This window comes from Centroberyx affinis, unplaced genomic scaffold, assembly GCF_046629955.1.
Source record: "Centroberyx affinis isolate AG114_WGS23_722 - 3 ecotype Tasmania unplaced genomic scaffold, CSIRO-AGI_Caff_v1 ptg005085l_1, whole genome shotgun sequence".
NCBI classification, from domain to species: domain Eukaryota; kingdom Metazoa; phylum Chordata; class Actinopteri; order Beryciformes; family Berycidae; genus Centroberyx; species Centroberyx affinis.
Genome location: NW_027282517.1, coordinates 49224 through 74141, shown reverse-complemented (window position 1 = coordinate 74141; position 24918 = coordinate 49224). Strand labels below are relative to the sequence as shown.

At 42.5% G+C, this 24918-nt stretch overlaps 1 protein-coding gene across 1 annotated transcript in view; it reads left to right on the top strand.

The window, feature by feature from the left end:
* Positions 1 to 24918, top strand: part of LOC139666688 (polypeptide N-acetylgalactosaminyltransferase 10-like) — a 98363-nt gene that overhangs the window by 34006 nt on the left and 39439 nt on the right. Inside the window, exons 3-4 of the mRNA XM_071545995.1 lie at positions 2157 to 2295; positions 9093 to 9259. Coding sequence (XP_071402096.1) covers positions 2157 to 2295; positions 9093 to 9259 — 306 coding nt within the window. The remainder of the gene's footprint in view (positions 1 to 2156; positions 2296 to 9092; positions 9260 to 24918) is intronic.

Below are 24918 nucleotides of genomic sequence, written 5' to 3'. Positions count from 1 at the left end.
TTCATAATTAAACACAGCTAATCTTCTACAATAACCATCGATTCAGCCTCAGACCTTTTCAGGAAAATGTACTTCTGCTTTTTTTTTTTTTTTTTTTCATTTAACAGGTTTAACAGGCTTTTCCACGGCATTAGGAGATACTTAGGTGGTAAATGGGGCGGGTCTTAGCGGGATAAGTGGTTTGAGACTCTAATTTCACACAGCAAACTTTGTGGACCAAACTAAGGTTCTGGGTCCCAACAATATAACCTAATGGCTCATAACTTGGTGTGCTCCCGTTTTCTTGCTCAAGCCAGCTAAACCAGGGTTAACGTCACATTCATGTGCAAATCAGACTTTTTACCTCCGCCAAGGAGGTTATGTTTTTGGTGCCGTTTGTCTGTCTATCAGCAGGATTACGGAAAAACTACTGGGCCGATTTTCATGAAACTTCGTGGAAGGGTGGAGCATGGGCCAAGGAAGAACCCATTCGATTTTGGAGCGGATCCGACTCGAAATTTGCATATCATAGCAGACTGGACTATTGGCCTTGGCAGAGGTCTGCGCTCTCCGAGTGCCCTTCTAGTCTTCAATATTATATTATTTATTATAATATAGGTGATCTAGGAATTGAAGTTTGTTCTACTGTTAGTCACTGTAGGTCGCTCCGGGTCAAATGTCAGCTAAATTACTAAAATTGTAATAATAATAATAATAATAATAATGATCTTTATTTATAGAGCACTTTTCAAAATCCATGTTACAAAGTGCTTCACAAAGGCAGCAAAATAAAAATAAAATAGACAAGTCATAAAATCATCAGGTTTTTAGAGAATAGGAAAAGAAAAACATTTTTTAAAGGAAATAAAAGACAGTTCAAAGGAAATTAAAACTCAAGTAAAATCAGGAAAGGCGCTCCGATAAAAGTATGTTTTAAGAAGGGACTATAAACCCATTCTGAATTTCTAAGGATTTTTCTATGGAAAAATCTGTATTGCAACTCAGAAAGAACGTTGAATCTTTATCAGAGAATCTTCACAGTATTTTGCACATAACATTTTAGGCTTCAGATTTTCCTTTAAGGGACTAGAAAATATAAGTTAAGTTTATTATGCAGGGAAAGATAAGATGTTAAGTCAAAGAGTTTATCCCTGAAATGAGCCATTAGTGAGGAGTTATTATCCACAGTTGTTTCCTTCAGGAGGATCGGCAGATCATTTCTGCCTAATGGAACAAGGCAGCGCACTTTAATTTGATGCTCTCCCCTGACTATAGAGCAGCTTCCATGCTCTGTGTGTGTGTGTGTGTGTGTGTGTGTGTGTGTGTGTGTGTGTGTGATATTAGGTGTATGCTTGTGTATACTGTATATTGTGTAATTTATTGATGAGTGGCTAATGGAACATGCAGCACAGTTTAATTTGATGCAGTCCTGAAATCGGCTTAGCTTTCATACTGTGTGTGTGTGTGTGTGTGCATGTGTGTGTGCGTGTGTGTGTGTGTGTGTGTGTTTCAACTGGTGACTCAAAAAATTGGGGGGATAGAAGGAAAACCAAGCCACCGCCCTGTGAGATTTTACACATGTTGACTACTTATCTCTACTTCTCCATCTCCACTGAAAAATTAAGCAGTAAAATAACAGTTTACAAGATTTTTTAAAACAACATAATATATTTATTTAAACCAGCTCATTGCATCAATGAGACGGATCAATGCATCTCAGTTTTGTCCCACTTTAACATTACAATTCGCTCTCTGCAAGCCTTCATCTATCAACTCACCGACTTTAGGCAGCTGGCCTAAAAGCTTCAGTCAATGTCAGCCTGCTTTGTTATTTAATCCCAAAATTACACTGGTCACTAAAAATTAGACCCTAGTGCTCACTAGTCACTATTTTGTCTCTATTGCAATTAAAAATATAATAAGAAAACATCACTTTTACCACTAGTTGCTGACAAGGTTTCCATGCTCTCTGCCCGTAAACATCACATCTCTTAAGTCGGAATTCTGATGTTTCCGACAGCACCTTGAAGGCAACATAATCTTCATTATGCTGAAGTTGGCGGGGGGAGAAAGATGGACTCTGGACGTGATGAAAAGTTTGTATGTGTGGGATTTAATGTGTTTGTTACCACTAAAATGTGTGTGTGTGTGTGTGTGTGTGTGTGTGTTCCCTGCAGGTAACGCAGAGCAGGGGAAGGCGTTCCCTCTGTCAGAAGCGGACCGGGTGGACCAGGCCTACAGGGAGAACGGCTTCAACATTTATGTCAGCGACCGGATCTCCCTCAACCGCTCGCTCCCCGACATCCGACATCCAAAGTGAGTCATCTGTGTGTGTGTGTGTGTGTGTGTGTTTGTGTGTGTGTGTGTGTGCATATGACCATACTATTTGCTTGGCCAATGACTACCACTGCAGTACTTGTAATATTAAATTAGAGAAATAACGTATAGCTTTGGTAGCAGAGCTGATGGTAGTATGCGTAACTGTAACAGGTTTTGCCTGGTGGTTAGAGAGACCGTCCTGTAACCAAAAAGGTCACAGGTTTGAACCCCTCAACAGCCAATCCCTATTCCATCCCTGCTGAAGTGTCCTTGAGCAAGACACTGAGCCCCTGCCTGCCCCAGAGAGGTGAAATATGGACCGGTATGTGTATATCAGATGGGATATGAGAAAAAAACAATTTCTATTATGCTTGTTTGTGTTATATATAGATTATATATAGAAGTGCTCTTTTCCTTCAAAAAGATAAATGTGGGGGCGTCTTCATGGCTCAATGGTCTAAGGCAGTGGTTCTCAACGTGGGGTCCAGGGACCACCAGGGGTCCTTGAGGGGCTTCCAGGGGGTCTGCAGTAAACTGATGAATTGTTAAACTTCAGCATTATTTCATTTACAAGAAGTTACCACAATTAGAGATTGTAGAAGAATGATTATTTTGATCATAGTTTCTCTGTTATCTCTCTACCTATAGTACAGATAGTGATGGAATTCTGGACAAAATCATATCTGACAATACAAATATTTTCAGATTTGGGTCCGAGAGACAAAATCTCATCAACTGGGGGTCTGTGGCTCTAATGTGGACTAAATTAGGGGTCCTTGATATGAAAAAGGGTTGAGAATCACTGGTCTAAGGCACGTACCATGTAAACGTGATGTCATGGGTTTGAATCCAAGGAAGGATCTTTGTCACATGTCCCCATCTGCATCCCCCCCCCCCTCTCTCTCCCAGTCTCTCCAGTCTCTCTCAACTTGTAACTGTCTAATTAAGGTGAAAATGCCCCAGAAAATTAAATAATTGTGGATGTTTTTGAGCCGATGTGTTCAATCAGTAAACTTTAAGATCTCCGTGGTGCCAAGTCCTCTACAGAAGATGTTTGGAGCAGTTCATGTCCTTGAGTAAACAACCCCCCCCCTTTAAAAAAAAAAAAAAAAAAAAAAAAAAACTTTCAAAAATGTTCCTTTAAGACAGCACCTGTCCAAACTCCTGTGAACCGTTTGCTCCCTTTCAATCACCAAACGGTATCGTCAAAGCGCTTTAATCTCGGCTTTTGCTTTACCTGACAGGAGCGCTCCTCTGACACATGACCCTCTCCCTCTCTTTCATGTGGAAAGCAGCTTTGAAGGTTTTTCTCTCGGCGGCGGTCTCCCCAGGCGGACGGATCCGCTTAATCCGAGTTTTAGAAAGCGTCGGCGTTGTTTGACCTTACACGCCTCCTGGCCTGACCTCTTTTCCGCTGCCAGGGGAGAAGAGTGTAGGCCAGATATTTCATTCTGAGGCCAGCTCATATTGATGCATGCAATATGATTACTGCTTTTTTTTTTTTACCGGCTATGTGGTTCAGGAACTAGGAAACTAGGAAAAATGTAACTAAAACTATCTTGTTTACTTGTAAAGCTAACTAAAACAAAAATATATGTGAAATGTATCATTACACCTTTAAGCTAAGCTAAAACTAAACATTTGTAAAAAAAAAAAAAAAAAAAGTAAACCAAAACTACCGAACCTGCTCTAGAAACGAACTATAACTAAACTGAAATTGAAATGAAAATATTCTGAAGCCAGCTGATATTGATGCATGAAGAAATATCATTACTGTTTTTTTTGTTGTTTTTTTTTTAGCTATATGGTTCATAGTTTCATACGGTACTGTATGCCATTTGGTGGATGCTTTTATCCAAAGCACTTTCCAGGACCATTGTACACACTTTTACCACGGATGGCCCCGACGGGAAGAGATAAGAATGGCGATGGCATCTGGGGCCTACTGTACAATGTGTGGTTCAAGTGCGAAACAAAAAAAATCAACCTTTTCCGTGGTTGCTTTTTCTGTGTTCTAATAATTGATGTGAAATGTATACGGTGTAAATCAGTTGTCCTTAACCTCGTCTGAGGCAAGGACAAGTGATTTAAAATGTTTTTTCTCGAAGTGTCAAAATGCTAACGTGACTCCTCTGGAATGGAAGTTTGCTAGCTTGTTCACATTTTTATTACTTTATCAGTGACAAAACTTTAATCGCTTCAGAGACATTCACAACTACGCAACAAGAGGCAGCTCAACAGATTTTATTCTTTTTAGATCCAAGAGTTCAATGGGCAGAAATACCTTTTTATACTCGGCCGCAATTGAATGGAATAAACTTCCAGTATCGCTGAAACTCATTGAAGCAGAGAGAAATTTTAAGCAGGCGATAAAGAAATGGCTAGCAAATAGTCTCTCAGAATAGGGACCTTGCACAAATTAACTTAGAAGATCTATCTATCTATCTATCTATCTATCTATCTATCTATCTATCTATCTATCTATCTATCTATCTAAACAACTAAAACACCATACAACTATAACAGCTGCTGTGGCAGAAAATGTGGCGTGGAAAGTGGACTGGAGTTCAGTCCATTTCACACTTCAAACAGGCATTTCGACAGCACATGTCGGCCAACAGGCTACACAAGAAGCTTCTTTGCTCGATTCTGATTGGTCGTCCGTTTCCTTTGCTTCCTCTGCCCCTTTTGTGTGAAACAGGAAGGTATGGATTTAGATTTAACAGTTTCTCACTTGTGGAGGTTAGTAGAGGTTGTCTCTTCTCTACCTTCATCCTTTCTCTCTCTGTCTCTCTCTCTCTCTCTCTCTCTTTCTCTCTCTGAGGAATCTATAGAGACAGCACTTATCTCTTTCTCCTCTGCCTGCCTGCCTGACTCTCTCTCTCTCTCTCTCTATTCCTGTCTTTCTCCATCTCTCTCATTCCTCTCTTTCTCCATCTCTCTCTGTCTCTCTGTCTCTCTCTCTCTCTCTGAGGAATCTATAGAGACAGTACTTCTTTCTCCTCTGCCTCCCTGCCTGACTCTCTCTCTCTCTCATCCCTCTCTTTCTCCATCTCTCTCTCCATCCCTCTCTTTCTCCGTCTCTCTCTGTCTCTCTGTCTCTCTCTCTCTCTCTGAGGAATCTATAGAGACAGCACTTATCTTTCTCTTCTGCCTGCCTGCCTGACTCTCTCTCTCTCTCCCTCTCTTTCTCTCCCTATTTGTAAGGAATCTATAAAGACAGTAATTATCTCTCTTTTTCCTCTGCCTGCCTGCCTCTCTCCCTCTCTCACCCTCTCTCTCTCTCTCTCTCTTTCTCTCTCTCCCTCTCTCTCTCTCTGAGGAATCTATAGACAGTACGTATCTCTTTCTTCTCTGCCTGCCTGGCTCTCTCTCTCTGTCTCTCGCTCTATCCCTCTCTTTCTCCATCTCTCTCTCTCTATCCCTCTCTTTCTCCATCTCTCTCATCCCTCTCTTTCTCCGTCTCTCTCTCTCTCTCTCTCTCTCTCTGAGGAATCTATATAGACAGTACTTATCTCTTTCTCTTCTGCCTGCCTGCCTGACTCTCTCTCTCTCTCTCTCTGTCTCTCGCTCTATCCCTCTCTTTCTCCATCTCTCTCTCATCCCTCTCTTTCTCATCTCTCTCTCTCTCTCTCTCTCTCTCTCTCTCTCTCTCTCTCTCTGAGGAATCTATAGAGACAGCACTTATCTCTTTCTCTGCCTGCCTGCCTGACTCTCTCTCTCTCTCTCTCTCTCTCCCTATCTGTAAGGAATCTATAAAGACAGTAATTATCTCTCTTTCCTCTGCCTGCCTGCCTCTCTCCCTCTCCCTCTCTCTCTCTCCCTCTTCCTCTCTCTCTCTCTATCTCTCTCTCTCTCTCTCTCTCTGAAGAATCTATAAAGACAGTAATTATCTCTCTTTCTCCCAGCCTGTCTCTCTCTCTCTCTCTCTCTCTCTCTCTCTCTCTCTCTCTCTCTCTTTCTCCCCATCATTTTCTTCCATCAGTGAGTGAGGGATGAAGGTGAGTAACAGTGAATGAAAGCTGTCGGAGGTCTGGGCCCGGTGAGGACAGATGATGTGACACGGTGACACCCGGCTGTCAAGACGCCCGTCACTCTCACCAATCAGACGGACGCACCTGCTCTCCCCGACCGGCCAATCGGTGTCCTCCGCCCCGTCCCGTTCGGAGCCTCTGCCTCCGGGTGATTGGCGTGTTGTCGGTGTGCCTCGGAGGCAGCCGGGGCCCAGATCTGCTCCTGACACGTTCGATTTCTCCGTGCTGACAGGATTTAATTGAAGGCCCTCCACCCCCCGACACACACCCACACACACACACACACACACACACACACACACACACACACAGCTCACACCCCTCCACCTCTCCATCCCCCCTGCAGCATTCGACAGGGTTCGTTAAGATTCACCGGCCGGCTGTCTGTCTATCACTCCGGCTGCCCGTCTCCCTCCGTTGATATTTGAATGAATAACACGCAGACTGATGTTCAACACAGAGATTGATCGACTGACAGTACACCACTCTCTCTCTCTCTCTCTCTCTCCCTCTCCCTCTCTCTCTCTCTCCCTCCATCAGCGAGGGAACATTATTCTCTTCCCATGATTAGCTCGTCAGCGGGGGGTCCAGCCGTTTGCTATGGTGATCATGTGCGAGGTGATTGCTGTAACTCGTCATTGGAGCATATGTCAGCGGCTGATAACAACTGGATGTGACGCGAATAATAAAACGACAGCCTGTCTCCGCTCCGCTCGGCAGCCTTCACTCCTCGTCCTGGAAAGACTGTCGGAGGGTGTTTGGATTGCTTAAGGTCACATTTTGGCCTTTTGTTGCCGAGTCATCTTTGTTTTTTTTGGTTGACACTTTCAGAAAGCAGCTAAAGGCTCATCTGTTCAGACTGGCCTTTGTGTGTTTTTATGTCTTATTGTTTTTTTTATTGTTTTCTGGTCTTATTTGAACTGCTTTACTCTTGTGAAGCACTTGACTTTGCCCTGTGAAAGGTGCTATATGAATAAACTTTACTTATTTACAAAATATTTACTGTTTTACATATTTAGTCATGTTTTATTTAACATAAAAGACTGGCTCGCAAAATTTATTTGAAAACTGTAATTCTAAAGTAAGATATCCTCCATTAGAAGAATCTGATCAGGCAAAATGATTGCTGTCATGCAATTCAAACTCACTATTGATTGTTATTTTATTTTTTATTTTTTTTGAATTATCAACTATCTTGTGCCCTTTACTTAGAAAATAGCAACTTTTCAAAGATGTAATCATCTGTCTTTTTTTAAATCAGGAGACATTTTTTCTCCCCAAATGGATATATGTATATCTTAAATGGGACAGGATCCTTCAGTTGCCCGGTAATTTTTTTTCTTTCTCATTTCTACTTTCTCAGAAAGGAAATAGAAATATCACTGTAATAGGAAATGATAGGAAATGGATTGAATTGTGGTCTAGGGAAAATTGCACCCGGATTTCGGCGGTCTGTGTAGAAGCGCTGTCTACCCGCTTTCTCAAACATATTAATCCCAACACTGAATTCCTCTGTCAGTTCAGCGGCACCAAATCTGTTAGAAAAGCAGCTAAGCAGAAGGTCGGGGGAGGAGACAGACACCGAGCCCACTGCCGCTGCAGCTGTCCCAACTTTCACTTCCACACCGATACTAAGTTCTAATGCTGTGCTTTATGTTAACTAAGATGCTGCTTGAGGAAGAGCTTTGATGTTGAAACGCCCAAACTACACGGCATGCGTAACATCTGCGTATCTGAACTTGTTGCGGTCCAGTTGCAGCACCTTCTCCGTTCTTGTTCCACCGCGGTCTGCTGGTTGCGTTGCCGCTGTGTAACTGAACACAAGTTAGTTTTGCTCATTTTTCCATCAACAGCTCAAGTTGTACCGTGAAGAACATTAATGTACCAGTGTACTGCAGCCAAACAGAAGCTTCTCAGCGGCTCCACAGATAATCTCATCATTTAATTCAGTGACATTGGTTTATGTATCCTCTATTTTGTTTACTGACATGGTGATAAATGACATTTATATACATTTATATGGCTCAAATGGGCAACAAACTGCTGGGTATTCCGACTAAAATAGAAGCTCCAGTCTGGCTGCGTTTCAGATCCGACCCTTCAGACACAGACGGACGGAACAGAAACGCTTATATGGAGCATTGATAAACTTTCACTTTTTGCATTCAAGGTTCTTCCTTGTTTTTGTTTTTTTGTTTTTACTAAAATCAGCATGGAAAGCACCTTAAATTAATCGTGAATATTAATCATTTCAAGAACTCTGCAGTGAGAATGATGTCTTATTGAAATGACTGAGTTGCTTTGCCAAAAAATACTTGTTGCCACACGCGTTTTAATGCCGGTTAGATGTCCATCATTGTTGGCTCTATAAGTGGAATAATTGCATGTTATTTCTTGCGTAGTTCCATATATATTCTCATATTATTTCTGACACCAGTTTTATCAGTCAGTTTAGGTGGACTTGGTGGACGGTTTGGTGCTGTTGTCATGTTTTCAGCTATCTGTTGATTTTTTTTTTATTTTAGTTTAACATTAGTTAACTTCTACAATATACTGACTAGAGCAGGTGGTATTTTTTGCATTGCCGTGTACTTTATGAATAATATATGGTAAGTTTTATGAATAAGCCCCAATGTGTCTCGTCCAACTAGGGTTAAAAAAAAGATTTGGATCATTTTTCTCTCCTCTGATGATCTGCTTGCTGTTTGCTTTATTTTGTCGTGTGTGTGTGTGTGTGTGTGTGTGTGTGTGTGTGTGTAGCTGTAAACAGAAGCTGTATGCGGAGAGGCTGCCCAACACCAGCATCATCATCCCGTTCCATAACGAGGGCTGGTCGTCTCTGCTGAGGACCGTCCACAGCGTGCTGAACCGCTCGCCACCGCAGCTCATCGCTGAGGTCATCCTGGTGGACGACTACAGCGACAAAGGTACAGAGGACACACACACACACACACACACACACACACACACACACACACACACACACACACCCACACTGAAGAGGAAATGCACACTAAAACAGATACACAATGTATTTTAGTTCTGAGATTAAAGTCAGAATTCTGACTTTAAACTCAGAACTAAAATACATTTTTCACATGTGGCCCTAATCCTCTTCCGTAGATTCTTCTGATAATCAAATAAAACAACCTGAAAAGGGAAAATTATTTTTTTGGGTGAACTGCGTATGCAGCCTGTGACGGGGTGGGGAGTAGACATCTTCTTTGTTTTAAGGGATCATGAGCCAAAAGGTTTGAGAACCACTGATCTAGACCAGTGGGTCCGGGGACCACCAGGGGTCCTTGAGGGGGTTCCAGGGGGTCCCAGGCAAATTGGTGAATTGCTAAACTTCACTGTTATTTAATTTAGTTCATGACAGATAGTCATGGAATTCTGGACAAAATCATCAAGAACTCAAATTTTTCACATGTGGCCCTAATCCTCTTCCGTAGAAAACTATTAAGTATTTCACAAGAAAAAAGCAAAAATTTGATAAAAATCTGAAAAATGACACATGATAATAAACTTGTATAGTAGAAATCTGTATTTTCCTATCCAATTATATCATCTTGCGACATCCCCAAAATTACCTCGTGACCCCGTGGACGGTCCCGACCCCCAGTTTGAGAACCCCCCGACCCAGCTGGGAAAACCTGGGAGTGAATGAGGAAAACGCTATTCTCTCTCAACAATTTCTGCCGGCCCTTGAGCAAGTCAGCTTTCCCAGGACAAATAAAGGTTCAGAAGAAGTGCTTGATGAACGGGAAGTGCCCACTGGACACAGGAGCTACGTCATTGGTTTAGCAGTCTGTCTCTTGGTAGCTGAGGGCTTCTGTAATTGGTCATTTAATAATGGCTGCCCGATTTCCCCAAGGCGATCATTAAAGTTTCATCTTATCTTAATAACAAAACCAGAGATCTTACTGCTCTGCTCTGCTCTGCCCTGCTGTGCTCAGCGTGTGTGTGTGTTTGTTTCTGTGTGTGTGTGTGTGTGTGTGTGTGTGTGTGTGTGTGAGTGCATCGCTGCCTGTTTTTGTGTCTGCAGGTGTGTGTATGTGTGCAAGTGTGTGTCTGTCTCTCCTTGCTAGCCCTCTTCAGCAAGTAATTTCCATTGTTACAAATGTGTTTTTGCATGTCTCTCTCTCTCTCTCTCTCTCTCTCTCTCTCTCTCTCTCTCTCTCTCTCTCTCTCTCTCTCTCTCTCTCTTTCCCCTCACCAGCCCTCTTGAGAAAATGCTTAATTCCTCGTTAATTAGTCCTCTCTGTCACGGTCCCTCACTGAAGGATGTGTTTACCTCTGCTCTCCTCAGTAATGAGATGTTCCTCTGCCTCAGACTCATTTAGAGGTTAACACCGATCGGAGCACGGAGGCGAACCCCCCTCTCCTCTCCTCTCCTCTGGGTGACGTTCAGTTTGTCTTTCTCTCCGTTTCCTTTCATGGAGACAAAAAGGTGCTGATTCTGTCTCTATCTTTAGGTTTGTTAACACCGAACACGTTTTGAGCGGTTTAGTAGAACTCTGGAGCGTTTACTCTTTTAATTTGGTTCATTCGGTCAGGTGAGAACGATGCTGTTCGAACTCTGATGGCACCAAATAACCGCACTGAAAATCTGAGTCCCATCATCTAACAAGAGAGCTGCGGTGTGGTTCATTAGGAGTGAGAAGGTAATCCAACAAACTACAGGAAACGACCCCAAAACACAAGGGATTATGGGTATAAAGAGATGGACGTTGACATCAGTTCCTCATGCTTGGAAAGCCTGGCATAAGAAAATTAACTCTGGACTGATGCTCATACTCATGGTGGTATGAACACCAGAGAAGGTAAATTACGGCAAAGGGCATAGAAATGTTTGTCTTAAGCTACAGGGACCAGGATCAGATTTGTGTGACTCCCCCTCGCCACCCAAAACTTACTCGAACAGAATGACAGGTTACCAAAACCCTGTCCAATCAACAATCTACTTTAGAGTCCATGTGACTTTTGTTCACAAGCCCTTGTTTGCTTGCAATTGGGCAGTTTGATGAGTCAAAGGATTCAAAGATAAAAAAAGCAACAAAATCAAATTGGTTCAGTCCTAAGAGCATGGAAACCTTCCTTCCTCCCTTCCTTCATTTATTCATTCAAGGATAAATTTGCAGATTTTGGACCTATATATAATTTGTCTCCTCCACCCCTGTAGCACTTGGACCCACAGACAATATTGGCTCCAGAGTCAGCTTTTGGTTGGTACGCCGTATTTCTCTCCACGGCCCGGAAAGCAGCAGCAGCACCGCACCGTTTCCACTCAGTGGATCGTCTTCTACCGAACTCTACTGTTTACCGTCTGACCTGACCGTCCAAAACTAGATCGAACCACCAGGAACCACCAGGAACCACCTTTCACCCCACAGCAGTCTGTGCTGCGGCAGAGAAAAATAGTTCTGTGATTTCTTGATTAAAGTGTGCCTAATGGTGGAATTGTGTCATGAAATTAGAGCAAATTTTAATTGATGTACTTTGCAACTTTTCCCGTTTACTCTCAACTCCCATGTGGAGCCACAAACGGCTTTTTGTGAGATATTTTGACAAACCCCGTTTTGACTCATTGTTAGCAGCAACAGACTCTGGAGCCAATATTCTCTGTGGATCCAAGTACTACATGGTCTAGACTAATTATACATAGGTCCAAAATCGCTGAAGTTATCCTTTAATTCCTTCCTTCGTCTTTCCCCTCCGCCCCCCTGACAGCCTGTTTTCCACCCTCCAAATCTCCTCGCTATCCTCAGCCTTCATATTCCCCTCCCTTAAGCCCAAGCTCCTTTCACCGGGGAAGTAAGAAGGCAAAAAACACAGTCTCAGTTGTATGAAAACAGCCTGGAGCCTGAGATGGGTCCGGGGCCTCTGTCCTCAGGATGGATGGGAGAACATTACACAACTACAGGGGAGGGATTCAACCTCCGCAGGCTGTCTGCTCTGACTTTCCCTCATTCCCCCGCTATCCTTCAATAAGAAATGAGCCGGGTAGTAATTAAGGCTTAAGAGATGGGAGGACAGAGGGAACTTCAGCAATCTGTTTTGTTCTTGCCTAGTGTTACTGTAATGTTAGTACAGTTTCTGTGTGGTTAGGTATTCCCACACAGGTGAATACCATAAGTCAATGCACAGCTTTACACCCTCACATAGTAAATCAGGCAACAAGTGCATCATTATCGCTGGTGTTTTAAGAGAAGGAGAGAAGTAAAAGAAGAAGAAGATTTATTGTCATATTTACTGTGATTCAGGACCAGTGTGTGATAATTTAATGTTCTCATTTTCATGTCCCGAGCTGAGAAATAATACACTGTAATATGGAGAGTATATGGAGAGAGGGAGCAAAGGATATGGGTATATCTTTACTGGAGTGTGTGAGTGAATAAGTGCTGTGTGTGTGCGTGTGTGTGTCTTGCTGCACTTTTTTCTTAATTTGCTTCTCTATTATTGTCACATGAAAAGATAACTCACTTACAATTGCCATATTACAGTGTATTAACCTGTGGAAATTTCATATCATGAGAGGGTGTGAAGGACCTTATTCCCACGGCGGCCATTTTGAATTCATGTTTCTACCCTGAGGAGCAAGTAGCCTAGGCTACAGCCCAGCTCTACTGTTGTGTACCAAGATGCACATTACAAAAACATTAATCATTTCACAAATTCCCCGCTGAAAAATGTATTGATTAATAACAAATGGATCTCAAGAATCCGGAGGCAAATTGTTTCAAATTTTAAGGTAATATATTTGGCCCACTCTAGCTAGCTAGTGGAAAGCTAGCTAGTGGCTAACTGGCTTGTAAACTAGCTAACGTCCAAGCTAAATTAGTTGTAGTTGTTATTACCAAGAGTATTAGCTAATTTGATATTTGAGATTACTAGCTAATGAGATTACTAGCTAATTTGATATCTGAGACTAATAGCTAATGAGATTACTAACTAATTTGATATCTGACATTACTAGCTAATGAGATTACCAGCTAATGAAATTACTAGCTAATTTGATATCTGAGATTACTAGCTAATTTGATAACTGTTGATAACTGTTAGGCTTATTTTATGACCACCGCCAGAAGTAGGTCAATTGAAGAGCAAACCTACTGTATCTGAACATGCTGGAAGTGTATGTGTGTGTGTGTGCGTGTGTGTGTATGTGTGTATCAGCTTGACTGTGACTGCTGCCGCTTTGCTGAGGTACACACACACACACACACACTCAACCTTCTCTTGCACAGTTTTGCAGACATATGCACACTGCGTACACAAGCACACAGACAAAAGCTCAAGCATACTATGTATACATGTGCACACACACACACACACACACACACACACACACACACACACACACACACACACACACACACACACACTCATCCTCTCGCTGGGGCTTTCTGCTGTGTGAAGGATTCCTGTTTACTGAGGGGAGAAATGAAAGATGATGAAGATCTAATTCACATTGACTTCCCCATGAAAAAAAAAAAAACCCAACAACCCTGTCTTAACAAAATCAATCAGGGTGAGTCATTGACGACCCACACAGACATGCCTTCCCTTGCATAACACACACACACACACACACACAGCATCAGACCAGTGGCAGTCACTTTCTCTACCGCTGAGTAACATCTCTCAGCTTCATAGCAGTTTTCTAGCCTTCAGTAACACAAATGCCCGAATGTTTTATTTTTATATTTTATTACGTGTCAGTGGTGTTCGGTCACAGCTGTCCTGAGGTGAATGAACTAACCATGAGACACTTTTTAACCTTGGTGAGTAAAATAACATGTTATGTAATTATAGGAATGACCTCCACTCCTCAGAGTTTTATTGATGCAACTAATGACTGCACCTGATTGATAGACATCTTATTGAATGGCTGGTATTTGTATTGTATTGTGTCCTGCTGTGTAGCTCAGTGGGTAGAACATGACACCTGACATTTGACTCACTCACTCTATAAATTTCAATGTTTCATTCTAACATGAGATATCCACTATTTGGAGAAAAAAAAAACGTGACACCAGTTCTGACAAAATGATTCTTGGCAAGTCAAAATCACTAATGTCTAGCTTAGCTGTCCCGAGTTTTTACTTACAAACGAGCAAGCAACATTAGGGCTGCAACAAACGATTATTTTCATTGTCGATTAATTTCTCGATTAATCGATTAGTTGAAGATATTCAGTTTACTGTCATAGAGGAGTAAAGAAACCAGAAAATATTCCCATTTAAGAAGCTGGAATCAGAGACTTTTGACTTATTTTTCTTAAAAAATTACTCAAACCGATTAATCGATTATCAAAATAGTTGGCGATTAATTTAGTAGTTGACAACTAATCAATTAATCGTTGCAGCTCTAAGCAGCATGTTGGTGGATGTAATTATCTGCATTTTTGTTTTACATCTTGAGCAACGAACATCAGGTTATACAGAGTATATATTGAAATGAAACCATCAAATGCTTTGAGGTGCTTTGGATAAGTGTCCATCAAACAACACATGTATTACTTTCTTTGTTTCTATGTGTTTGCTGTAATTTTCTCTACTCAGCTTGATATTGAATTCAAGCAAATGTTCCAAAATGGAAGAAGTCGGTGAAAAAGTGTTCAAGGCGAACAATTTGGGAAGAGATATGCAAGCATGGCTCTCCAAAACTGTTTCTCCATCAGAGGAATGTTGTTCCCATCCAGTCATCCAGTCTTCCAGTCATCCAGTCATCCAGTCATCTAATCATCCAGTCCTCCAGTCATTCAGTCATCCAATCATCCAGTCATCCAATCATCCAGTCCTCCAATCATCCAGTCCTCCAGTCATTCAGTCATTCAATCATCCAATCATCCAGTCATCCAGTCTTCCAATCATCCAATCATCCAGTCCTCCAATCATCCAATCATCCAGTCCTCCAGTCTTCCAATCATCCAGTCATCCAATCATCCAGTCCTCCAGTCATCCAATCATCCAGTCCTCTAGTCATTCAGTCATTCAATCCTCCAATCATCCAGTCATCCAGTCTTCCAATCATCCAGTCATCCAATCATCCAGTCCTCCGGTCATCCAATCATCCAGTCCTCTAGTCATTCAGTCATTCAATCATCCAATCATCCAGTCTTCCAATCATCCAGTCATCCAATCATCCAGTCCTCCAGTCATCCAATCATCCAGTCCTCCAGTCTTCCAATCATCCAGTCATCCAATCATCCAGTCCTCCAGTCATCCAATCATCCAGTCATCCAGTCATCCAGTCATCCAATCCTTGTGCTCCCCCTCTGGGTATATGACCAACTACGCTTCTCTCCATCACCTCGTCATTCTCCTCTATAGTTACATCAGATACAGTCCTGTGGGTGGTTGGAGAGGTTAGTGCAGCCTTGAATTCTGATCGAGGGCCGACTGCAAATCCACTTCACATCCACAGTCAAAGATGTTGCACAAGTATTTCATTTCACTGTACCTTACTGCATATTATAAAAGATAGCGTGGTTCGTGTGAATAAGCGAAACGGTGCGTTGTCATTTGATGTTGATATTCAAAACACTTTTGACAGAAAATAGTGCTGATATTCACTCTTGATGCATGTCAGTGACATTATTTTTACTGCAAATATACATCACTCTTTCAATTTCCTTTCAGTCTCTCATCTCAAAGTCCACGACTAAGACTGTATCAGCCATGGTCAGCTTCATGAATGGTTTTAGATGCATGAATATCAACTATCCTATGGGGAAATATTAACAAGGAAATTCCAATTACACATGATGAGTGGAAAGTATTGTTCCATATCCCATCTAGAGGTGCTTGTGAAGATAAAAGGTGAATATGGCCTTGAAGAAAACATACGCTCTCTCTGGTGGAGCCCCTTACAGCACCATGAATACGTAAACGCAGCGTTGGTGTCACTGAGCGACACAGGACCATACGCCGTCTGTCTGGCTCCTCGAATGTGTGAAAGAAAAGAGGAAGTGTGTGGGTTTGTTTGAAAGCTCATACCACCTGCTGTTTAGTTGGCATTTTGAGCTGAGAGCATTTTTCAAATTCAATCCCTGTAAAATTCAAGAATAATGAACCCGTTTCAGAGAATCCAATATCGTTTGGAGCGTGATTACTAGTGGTTACGAGGAAAACGGCGCCATTTTGGAAGAGTCCCAAAACGGAGAAACAGACCAGGGAGGAGGAAGAGGTGATAACTTAATCTTTGATATTGCTGTAACTCCTCTAACATGGTGACAGAACTCTACTGAAGCAAATCTGTTGGTAGCGTTTGCATATTTGGCCCAGAACATCTTTATGGTGTAAAATAAGAGGACCGAACGGCTCTCCAACATGTGTAAGCACCAGGTTTAGCTGTTGCCTGTTATTTCACGGCAGGCTGCAGTTGACAAATGCTGTTTGTCAGGTGGCAGTGATGTTGGAGAGGTATCATAGCAACAAGAGCCCCGGAGGTACAGTGGGAGTACCGGCTGTGGGAGCAACCTCATGTCCTTTCATTTATCCAGCCATCCATCCAGCTATCCAAACCGAAGCAGAGTGGAAAAGTTTACTTGGCTGTATTTTTTTTTGTATTTGGTTCGTTTGGGCTCACACTGCCCGATTATGAGATGACAAAAACACAAAAATAGCTCGTTTGTTGGACAGAGTTTTGGTAACATGTCATCCTGCCAGGTTAGAGATTTATGCAAGATAAATCCGATTCCAGTCTCTGTAACTTAAGCGTGATGGACTTCTCTCTGTAACTCGCTGTAACTGACCCATTCTGGTGTTCATACCACTTCAAAACACATGAAGAAGTAGCTGAATATGAGCATCAGTCCTCTGCGGTTTGTGGTTTGCGGTTCCCAAGCATGAGGAACTGCTGGCTCAGATCAGGTGTCTCTGTGCGGTCATTTATTTATTTATTTAAAAGGGAACATGTACAGTTCAAACATAAATGTCACCATTTGCTGCACCGTACCAGATTGTAGCTGCGAGCTAATTCGTATCTGTAGTCCCTTGGCAGGTCAAAGCAAAGAAACAGCACAATAACAAACAGTACAGAGTAAAAACAACATACAAAGTTATACTAAAAAGAACACACAAGACACAAAATACAAAACTACACAAAAAAGTACATCACAAATGTATGCTTGTCAAAAAGAAAAAGCAAGTCATGAAGACCATAAGGTAGAATATTAAAGTCAGTGAGTACAGAGCTGAGCAGCTTTTAACAGACTTTTTAAGTTGGTTTTGAAAGTGCTGATAGAGCTGCAGCTCCTCACATTGTCAGGCAGGCTGTTCCACTGATTTGTGGCTTTTACAGAGAAAGCTGAGAAAGAGAAAGCTTCCCAAATGCAGTGCGGCAACATGGTATGGTGCCATTTGGTGCCACCTGAGATCAAATGGCATCATTCTCACCTGCCCAAACAAACCGAACTAACCCGCCGAACACTAGGCGTCTCTGCTTTAGCTCACATGTAGCCCAGGATCTTTTTGGCTGTGTATAGCCCAGTTTTAGACCAAGCGGTAAACACATTATTACATATTTAAACAAGGCAGAGCTGTAAATATCACATATATGCACCAGAGAAGTATAAGATAATACTTTTTTACTATACTTTTACTATTTTTTCATTTACCCCAGAAGACGTAGTTCAAGACATATACGTTACTAAACTTCCACTTTTAATCCCCATAGCCTCGTTTTAGCCTGGATGTCTAGAACCATTTAGACGTCTTGTAAACAGCTAATCAAGGTAAAAATGCTCAGTGGGAATAGAATAAACGCTCCAGAGATTCAAACAAGCTCGGTGTGAACCCGCCCTATGATACAGTATGTGATTTTACACTGGTCTCCTTTAGCAAAGTCTCCTTTCAGATGGAGTGTCCTCTCCTCTCCTGTCCTCTCTTCTCTTCTCTTCTCTTCTCTTCTCTTCTCTTCTCCACTGAAAAGTACATTCGAACAAAGCGCAGGCAGTTTAATTACCCTCTACTGTCAAACAGCAGAGGAAAATCCGAGAGACAGCATCTTCATATGCTTTTAAGCCTCTTAATTTTCACCCTGTGGCAAATTGGGGGCTTTGCAGTAAATTGGCTGCCCTCTCCCTCCTACCAGCCGCGGCCCGGCCGTCGATGCAGCCTTGTCACTGAGTAGATTAAAAAGCCCACTCAGTCCCTCGCTAGTCTGTCTCCTCTTCTCCGGGTTTTGCCAGTCCCTGTTGCTTTTCTTCGTCTTTTCCATGAAATGACTTTGCCGATGTTGCTGGACTTAGTGTACACCTATTCACCCATACAGGCCAAAAAAAAGGACAAAAAAATATTGATTTCTAGAATATTTATATCAAAATGAACAGACCGTCTCTTTCCGGTAAACAGCGCATTTCTACTGATGACTCATCCTGCACTCGGGGGCGGATACAAAAGTTTCATCCAATTAAATTTTGATAACTGCAGCATGGACGAAAGAGAGTGTTTTTGGCTGCTTCACCTAAAACTTTTTTTCCCAGAGGTTGGTTATTGCCAGCTTTGTGTCTCTATTTTGGTTTTTAAAATTCAATTCGTTCAATTCATTACATTTGTCTCTCCTCGCCTTGCTTCTCCTCTCTGGTACTTTCGTCACCTGTCACTCCATCCTTCCCATCATTCCTGGATACTAATCATACGTTCAGACGTTTTGCCTCATTCAGCAAGCCACTGTATAAAAAAGTAACTAAACTAAACATTCTCCAAAAAACTTACCTGAAACTCCAGCCAGTGAGGTTCGACCTGCCATGCCCTCTGATATGTTTTCGCCTCTGTAAATAAATGACACCGTGTCATCGAGCTCGGGGAAACCACATACTGGCACAACGAGCTTGCTGTCTATTTTGGAAAGAAATTTACAGGCACCTGGATAGAGTCCTGCTTGAAGCTGATTGGTTTTTGCTTTATTGCATCAGCCAAATTTATTGCTGAAGCTGAAAAATTTCAACTTGAGCGAACGCCTCCTAACCTCATTTTGTGCTGCCAAAAGCTCTCTCCATTCGTACTGCCTCCAATTTCTTTTTTCACATTCTGTCTGAACAGAAGGTAAAAGCTGTCTTTCTTCACACAGTGCATCTATACAGAAGAATGGTGGAGCCGGGGCTTCCTGGTGGCTCAGTGCATTAAGGCAGTGGTTTTCAAACTTTTTGCCTTGTCACCCCTTAAAATGGAGTGATGGCTCTTCGCCACCCCATCACAGGCTGCATATGCAGAGTGTGTGAATAGTTCACCCAAAAAATGATTTTCTCTTTTCAGGTCATTTCATTTGGTTATCAGAGGAGGCCTAGATGCCGAAAACTATTCAGTATTTCACAAGAAAAAAGCTAAATTCAAAAAAGTTACACATGATAATACATTTTTCCAATCCCATAAATCATTTTGTGACCCGCCCAAAATTATCTTGCGACCCTCTGGGGGGTCCTGACAGTAAGACGGTATTAAAGATCCCATATGATATATAACAGGATTTCCCTTGCCTCTTTGATTATAAAGGAGTTGGATGGTCTATCTAAACATGGTGAAAGTATCAAAATGCACGCCAACTAAATCCACACAATCCATATTAGAAAAGCAAGCCTCTAAACGAGCCGTTTGGACTTCCGTAACTTTGTGGCGTCACAAAGGTTCGCTCATTATCATTTTTATAAGAAATAATAGACTTTTTTTCAAAGCGGTTGAGCAGTTGCCATTGTTCATTACCGGAGAGTTTTCCCTACCTGTAGCTGCCTGGCTGCGGAGTCTCACGTTTCACTCTTGAAACGGTTAGCCAATAAGAACAGAGGGGTCGTTAATATTAATGAGCCTTAAAGACACAGCGCCAGAAACAGCCTGCTCTTGGTAATAAACAAGAAAAACACTGGAAAGTGTAGAATATGGGACCTTTAAGGGAAGAATTCTGAACCAATCAGACATGTAGCCTAGTTTTAACAATGCAGCACAACAATTATCCATAAGATAAGCAATGTTTATTCTCTCACAAGATTCAGTGATTTCTGCAGATTCCCTTCCGCAGTGTAACGATGATCATGATGATCATACCGGCTAAAAGGTTGTAGAACAGCTCTAGAAAAAAGGATAAATTCTATCCTGGTTCTGCAAAAGCTTTTTTACCCGGGTCAACAGTGTGAAGAAGGCTTAAATTTGCCAGGAGGAGGTTGAGAGTTTGGGACATAACTGCTTTTTGTATGTGTGTCTGTTTGTGTGGGTGGATGTGGATGTGGATGTGGATGTGGATGTTTATGCGTGTGCCTGGCAGCTTAGCGTTGGTGGATGAGTCTGAGTGATGAACGCTGGTGGTGGAGCCCAAGTCATTTCACGGATTTATGGCCAGACAGGGCAGAGGAAGTAGCCGTATCCTGTCACATGCCATACAGAAAGCTGTGTACTACTTCACTTCAGGGAAGAGAAAAATGATTTGGTTTAAAGTAGGCGAGGACAGGGAATGCTCTGTTTGTGTGTGTGTGTGTGTGTGTGTGTGTGTTATGTGCCTGTTGGCGCCTCATGCTCCATCATATCCAGCTTTTCCAGGGATCAGATCAGCAAAGCCTCCTGAATCTGACTGTCATAGATCCACAAGCTTCGGCTTCAGTCACTGTTGGCTCACACAGTGTCAGCCTCACCTCTGCTCCACCTGCAAACATTGTTAAGATGGAAAACTTTAGTCAATACCATATCTTGGATCATGCATTCCCTGGCTCATTCATTTATTCATTTATTCACTCATGGTTTTTTTTTTTTTCTCAGATAAAGTACCACCACATTAGCCTCTTGACACTCCCTGTCTGAACTGTAACAGCGCTCCAGCAGAGCCACTGACTAAACTGCTACAGGAAGTTACCACACAGAAAAAAAAAAACATCGACCAATCACAGTAATGGGGCATGGCCAGTGAGCAATGATGGAGCTGGGTGTGGGGTGGTTGTGTGTGTATGCTGGCAAAATAGTAACGTAGAGAAACCACATCCAAAACGTAACAGCTAGCTAGCTACTAAATGATGGGCTACAATGGAATGACATACAAATACACTGTTAAAATGTTTAAATGCGTTGCAGTTGTTTCAATGAAGGGACTGAATGTGCAATACATGCCTCTGATATTGCTAAGTCCAAATCCTCTTGCAATTTATCCATTTTTATTATTTTCATTGACAGGCTAGCTGCTACCAGCTAACTTACTGAGTTAGCTAGTTAAGCGCATTTTATAGTTGAATGTAATGTAAAAGTAATGTAAAGTGCGAATGTAAACAATGCGGCAGCGCTTATATTTAAGTTTTTATACTTCTGCGTTGATATGCGCGTAACATGTTGTTGAAAAGTCCTGTACAAAGTGGCAGTGTTTAAAAAAAAAATCATATCGCACCAAAACGAAACATAGAAGAAGAGAGGAGCAGGAGAAGCAGACGTGGCGACAATCACCGGTAAAAACAAACATGGACCCGACTAATAGCAATGCAGCTGGAGCAGAATGGGATGTATTGGAGCAGCTGGAGCATGAAGAGTTGGATTGTGTTATGATCGCCTATGATCAGCCAATCAGAGTGCGTGACTCCGCGTAGACTTGACTTGGGCAGGTTCCAACACCTACACTGAGACACTTTTGAACAACAAATATGCGTCAAATAGCGTCGGTTTACATGCAGAGACGCTATTTTCATTAGCTTAAAATACGCTTTAGTTGTTGTTGCTCACGGACTCGAAAACAGTCTGACATGAGAAAATCAGAGGAAGGGGAGGGGCTAGCTGCAGCTAAGGGGCGTGGCTAAGAGGGGAACAGACTAAGATGCTCTATACACACAAGATGACGCATTACAAGCTGCGCCAATGGTATGAAATGGTATACACTTCCTGTCTCCTAAGTGGGCATGCCTCTCCCCCCCCCCCCATCCCCCCACCTCGTTTGGAAGTGTTGTGAACATCGTGTGGATGAACTTTTAATTCATGGTTTCAGGTATAAGTCCTTTTAAATTTCTGTTTATCCAGTTGGAAAGTGACGTCGGCAGCACTGCAGTGAAACCAGACCGACGGGATATATGATGATGTTGAGACAGAGACAGGTCTCGAACAAAGTTAATTTTCTCCTGATTTGTCTAACTGAAAAATGCCATTTTAGTGTCAGAATGTTAGGAAGATATGTGGCTTGTGAAAAATGGGTCCAATATTTACTTCGGTGACTATGGGGCGAAAGAATCGGTCATAATCTGTGCTCACGTTCACTTCTCCCATTGGAGTGAACAGACTCAGGACCTGCCGCTAGTCTCCTAAAGGGGCGGGGCAGTGGCCAAACCCACGTGACACAGATACAGGAAATGACATTTCTATACTGTCTCTGGAACAGACAACTCGATAGACGAATGGGATCCACCGCATAGGAAGTCCTCACCAGCTGTAGCAATTTAGTAGCCTGCTCCCTTCCCCCAGACTGCCAGCACAATATAATCACAGCCAGGGTTTTAACACCACATGCACACTCATACTGGGACTAGCCCTTTTTTTTTTTACCCTTATTTAACCGAGGCAAGTTGTCAAAGAACATATTATTTACAGCAATAGCCTGGGGGAGAGCCACACACATTCACACCTTCACGCCTGGGAGCCGGCCAGTACTCCCACAGCCTCGGACTGTTAGCAAATGAGCAGCGACACTGGAGCGGTTTGGGGCTCAGCGCTTTGTTCAGGGATTTGAACAGCAGGATGTAACGAGGCAAGGGAGTGTGTTATTCATTCACTTCCCTTGGTCATGCTAAATCCCAAAGTCACAAGCCTGTCTCTAACCTTAATGCTATTGCCCCCCCCCAACTGGGATCAGATGGGCCTCTGTTTGTCTTATCTTAGTTTGTCTGATCAGATTTATTTAGACCAGGGTAACTCCATGTGTCCATCATGGTCAGTAGCATTTTGTGGCACAACACGCTGTGAGAGACGCCTATTCCACACAGTTTTTTTAGTAGGCCAGTGTGTGATAATTTAACTCCAGGTGTGTCTGTCATGGTTAATAGCAGTGACAGAACCTGTACTATTCAGTAGGACCGCTGTGGCACACTGCAGTATCAGCTACTCTGTGATGGAAACCTGTCATTGGCAGATTGATCGTCCAATTACTTGCTCACTTTCTGGTCCCCGATGGAATCAGTTGAGTGAACGGCTACAATGCTTCATTTCAAAGAAGGAGCGGCCCGTACGCTGCTCCTGCGTTGTACTGCTTTTGATTTATTTCCGCTCAGTTCGGCAGTTCCACAGTCAGGCTGCACATCAACCCAGCCTCCACCCTGAAACCACCACAGAGTTAGTCTGTGACTGCAGAAATATGACTTAGGCTTACATTGTGGAGGTATACAGTAGGCGGCAAAAAAAGATTTTCATTGTTTCCAATAAGAAAATTATGGTAAACTCTGCCAATGCTGGTGCAATGTGTCACCTGCCTGCTGATGGAACTCGGCAGCAAAAGTTGAACTTTCCCGACTTTGACTTCAAACCACGGTGTTGAAGACAAGCCACATGTCGGAAAGTCCAACAAAATGGATGGACCCACATACAGTATGTTTGTGCACCAACTCTTCTTATTTCCTTTTCCAACAAAGGTAAAGTAGTGAATAAACAAGAACTTTCTAGCCCTGATTGTCCATTTTTGTTGAGAAAAATAAGTTCTGCCAAATTTTGGCTGACCTATTCCAATTCCCCGCTTGGCTTCCTATTCATTTGCAGTTGGGATCATGCTTATTAATTTATATGCAGAATCAAAACTGTTAGACATTTTGCAATTAAACCTTACAAATGAACAGCCACACAATGCTATTGAATGGATTGCATTTTTGTATTGTATCAATGCAACAGTAGAGGTTGAATCACCACGGCTTAGAGAAGGCAGTTTGCAGTTGCTGTTGGCTGTCATCCTGTGATACCAACCGGCTTGGCTTTATTTTTAGGCCACAGTGTGAACACAACATAAGAGAAGAAACTGCAAAATCTAATTTGTTCTGTAGTGCACATATGGTATTAGAAAATCCTCCAGTATAAGCCCACTCCTATCAGGTAGTGGTTCCCTGTATGTCTGCTTCTTCCTATTGTGTTTAGGTCCTCATTCTTTTTAAGCAGTAAGATACAGTGTTTGTGGGTAGAAGAAATTCGCTTTTTTATTGATCCCCACAGGGAAATTGATTTTGCTTGCCCCACTTCCACAGGGAGGGACTGTCTGATGACACCACCCTGCCACCCCAAAACACCCTTGATAGCCACTGTAGAAGTCCATCTTCCTGCATCTATCCTGCATTAGTTCTCAATATAGAGGTAGCACCATAGAAGTATTCATGTATTTATTCTGCGTCTACCCTGCATTACTGCGGCAGGCAATTCTGTCTTGAACGTTGAAAGCTGCCAGATCATTCCCTGCAACTTGTTTGCTTGATTTTATCCAAACAATTCCTCTTGAGAATAGAGTGAATTGGGAGATTTTGGCAAGCGTACTGTAAAAAGTGGGACATCTGCAGTGGCTGTACAGTATCTCACACACACACACACACACACACACACACACACACAGGCTGGGCATGCTCCTGTCAGGTTTCCAATCATCATTTAGTAAA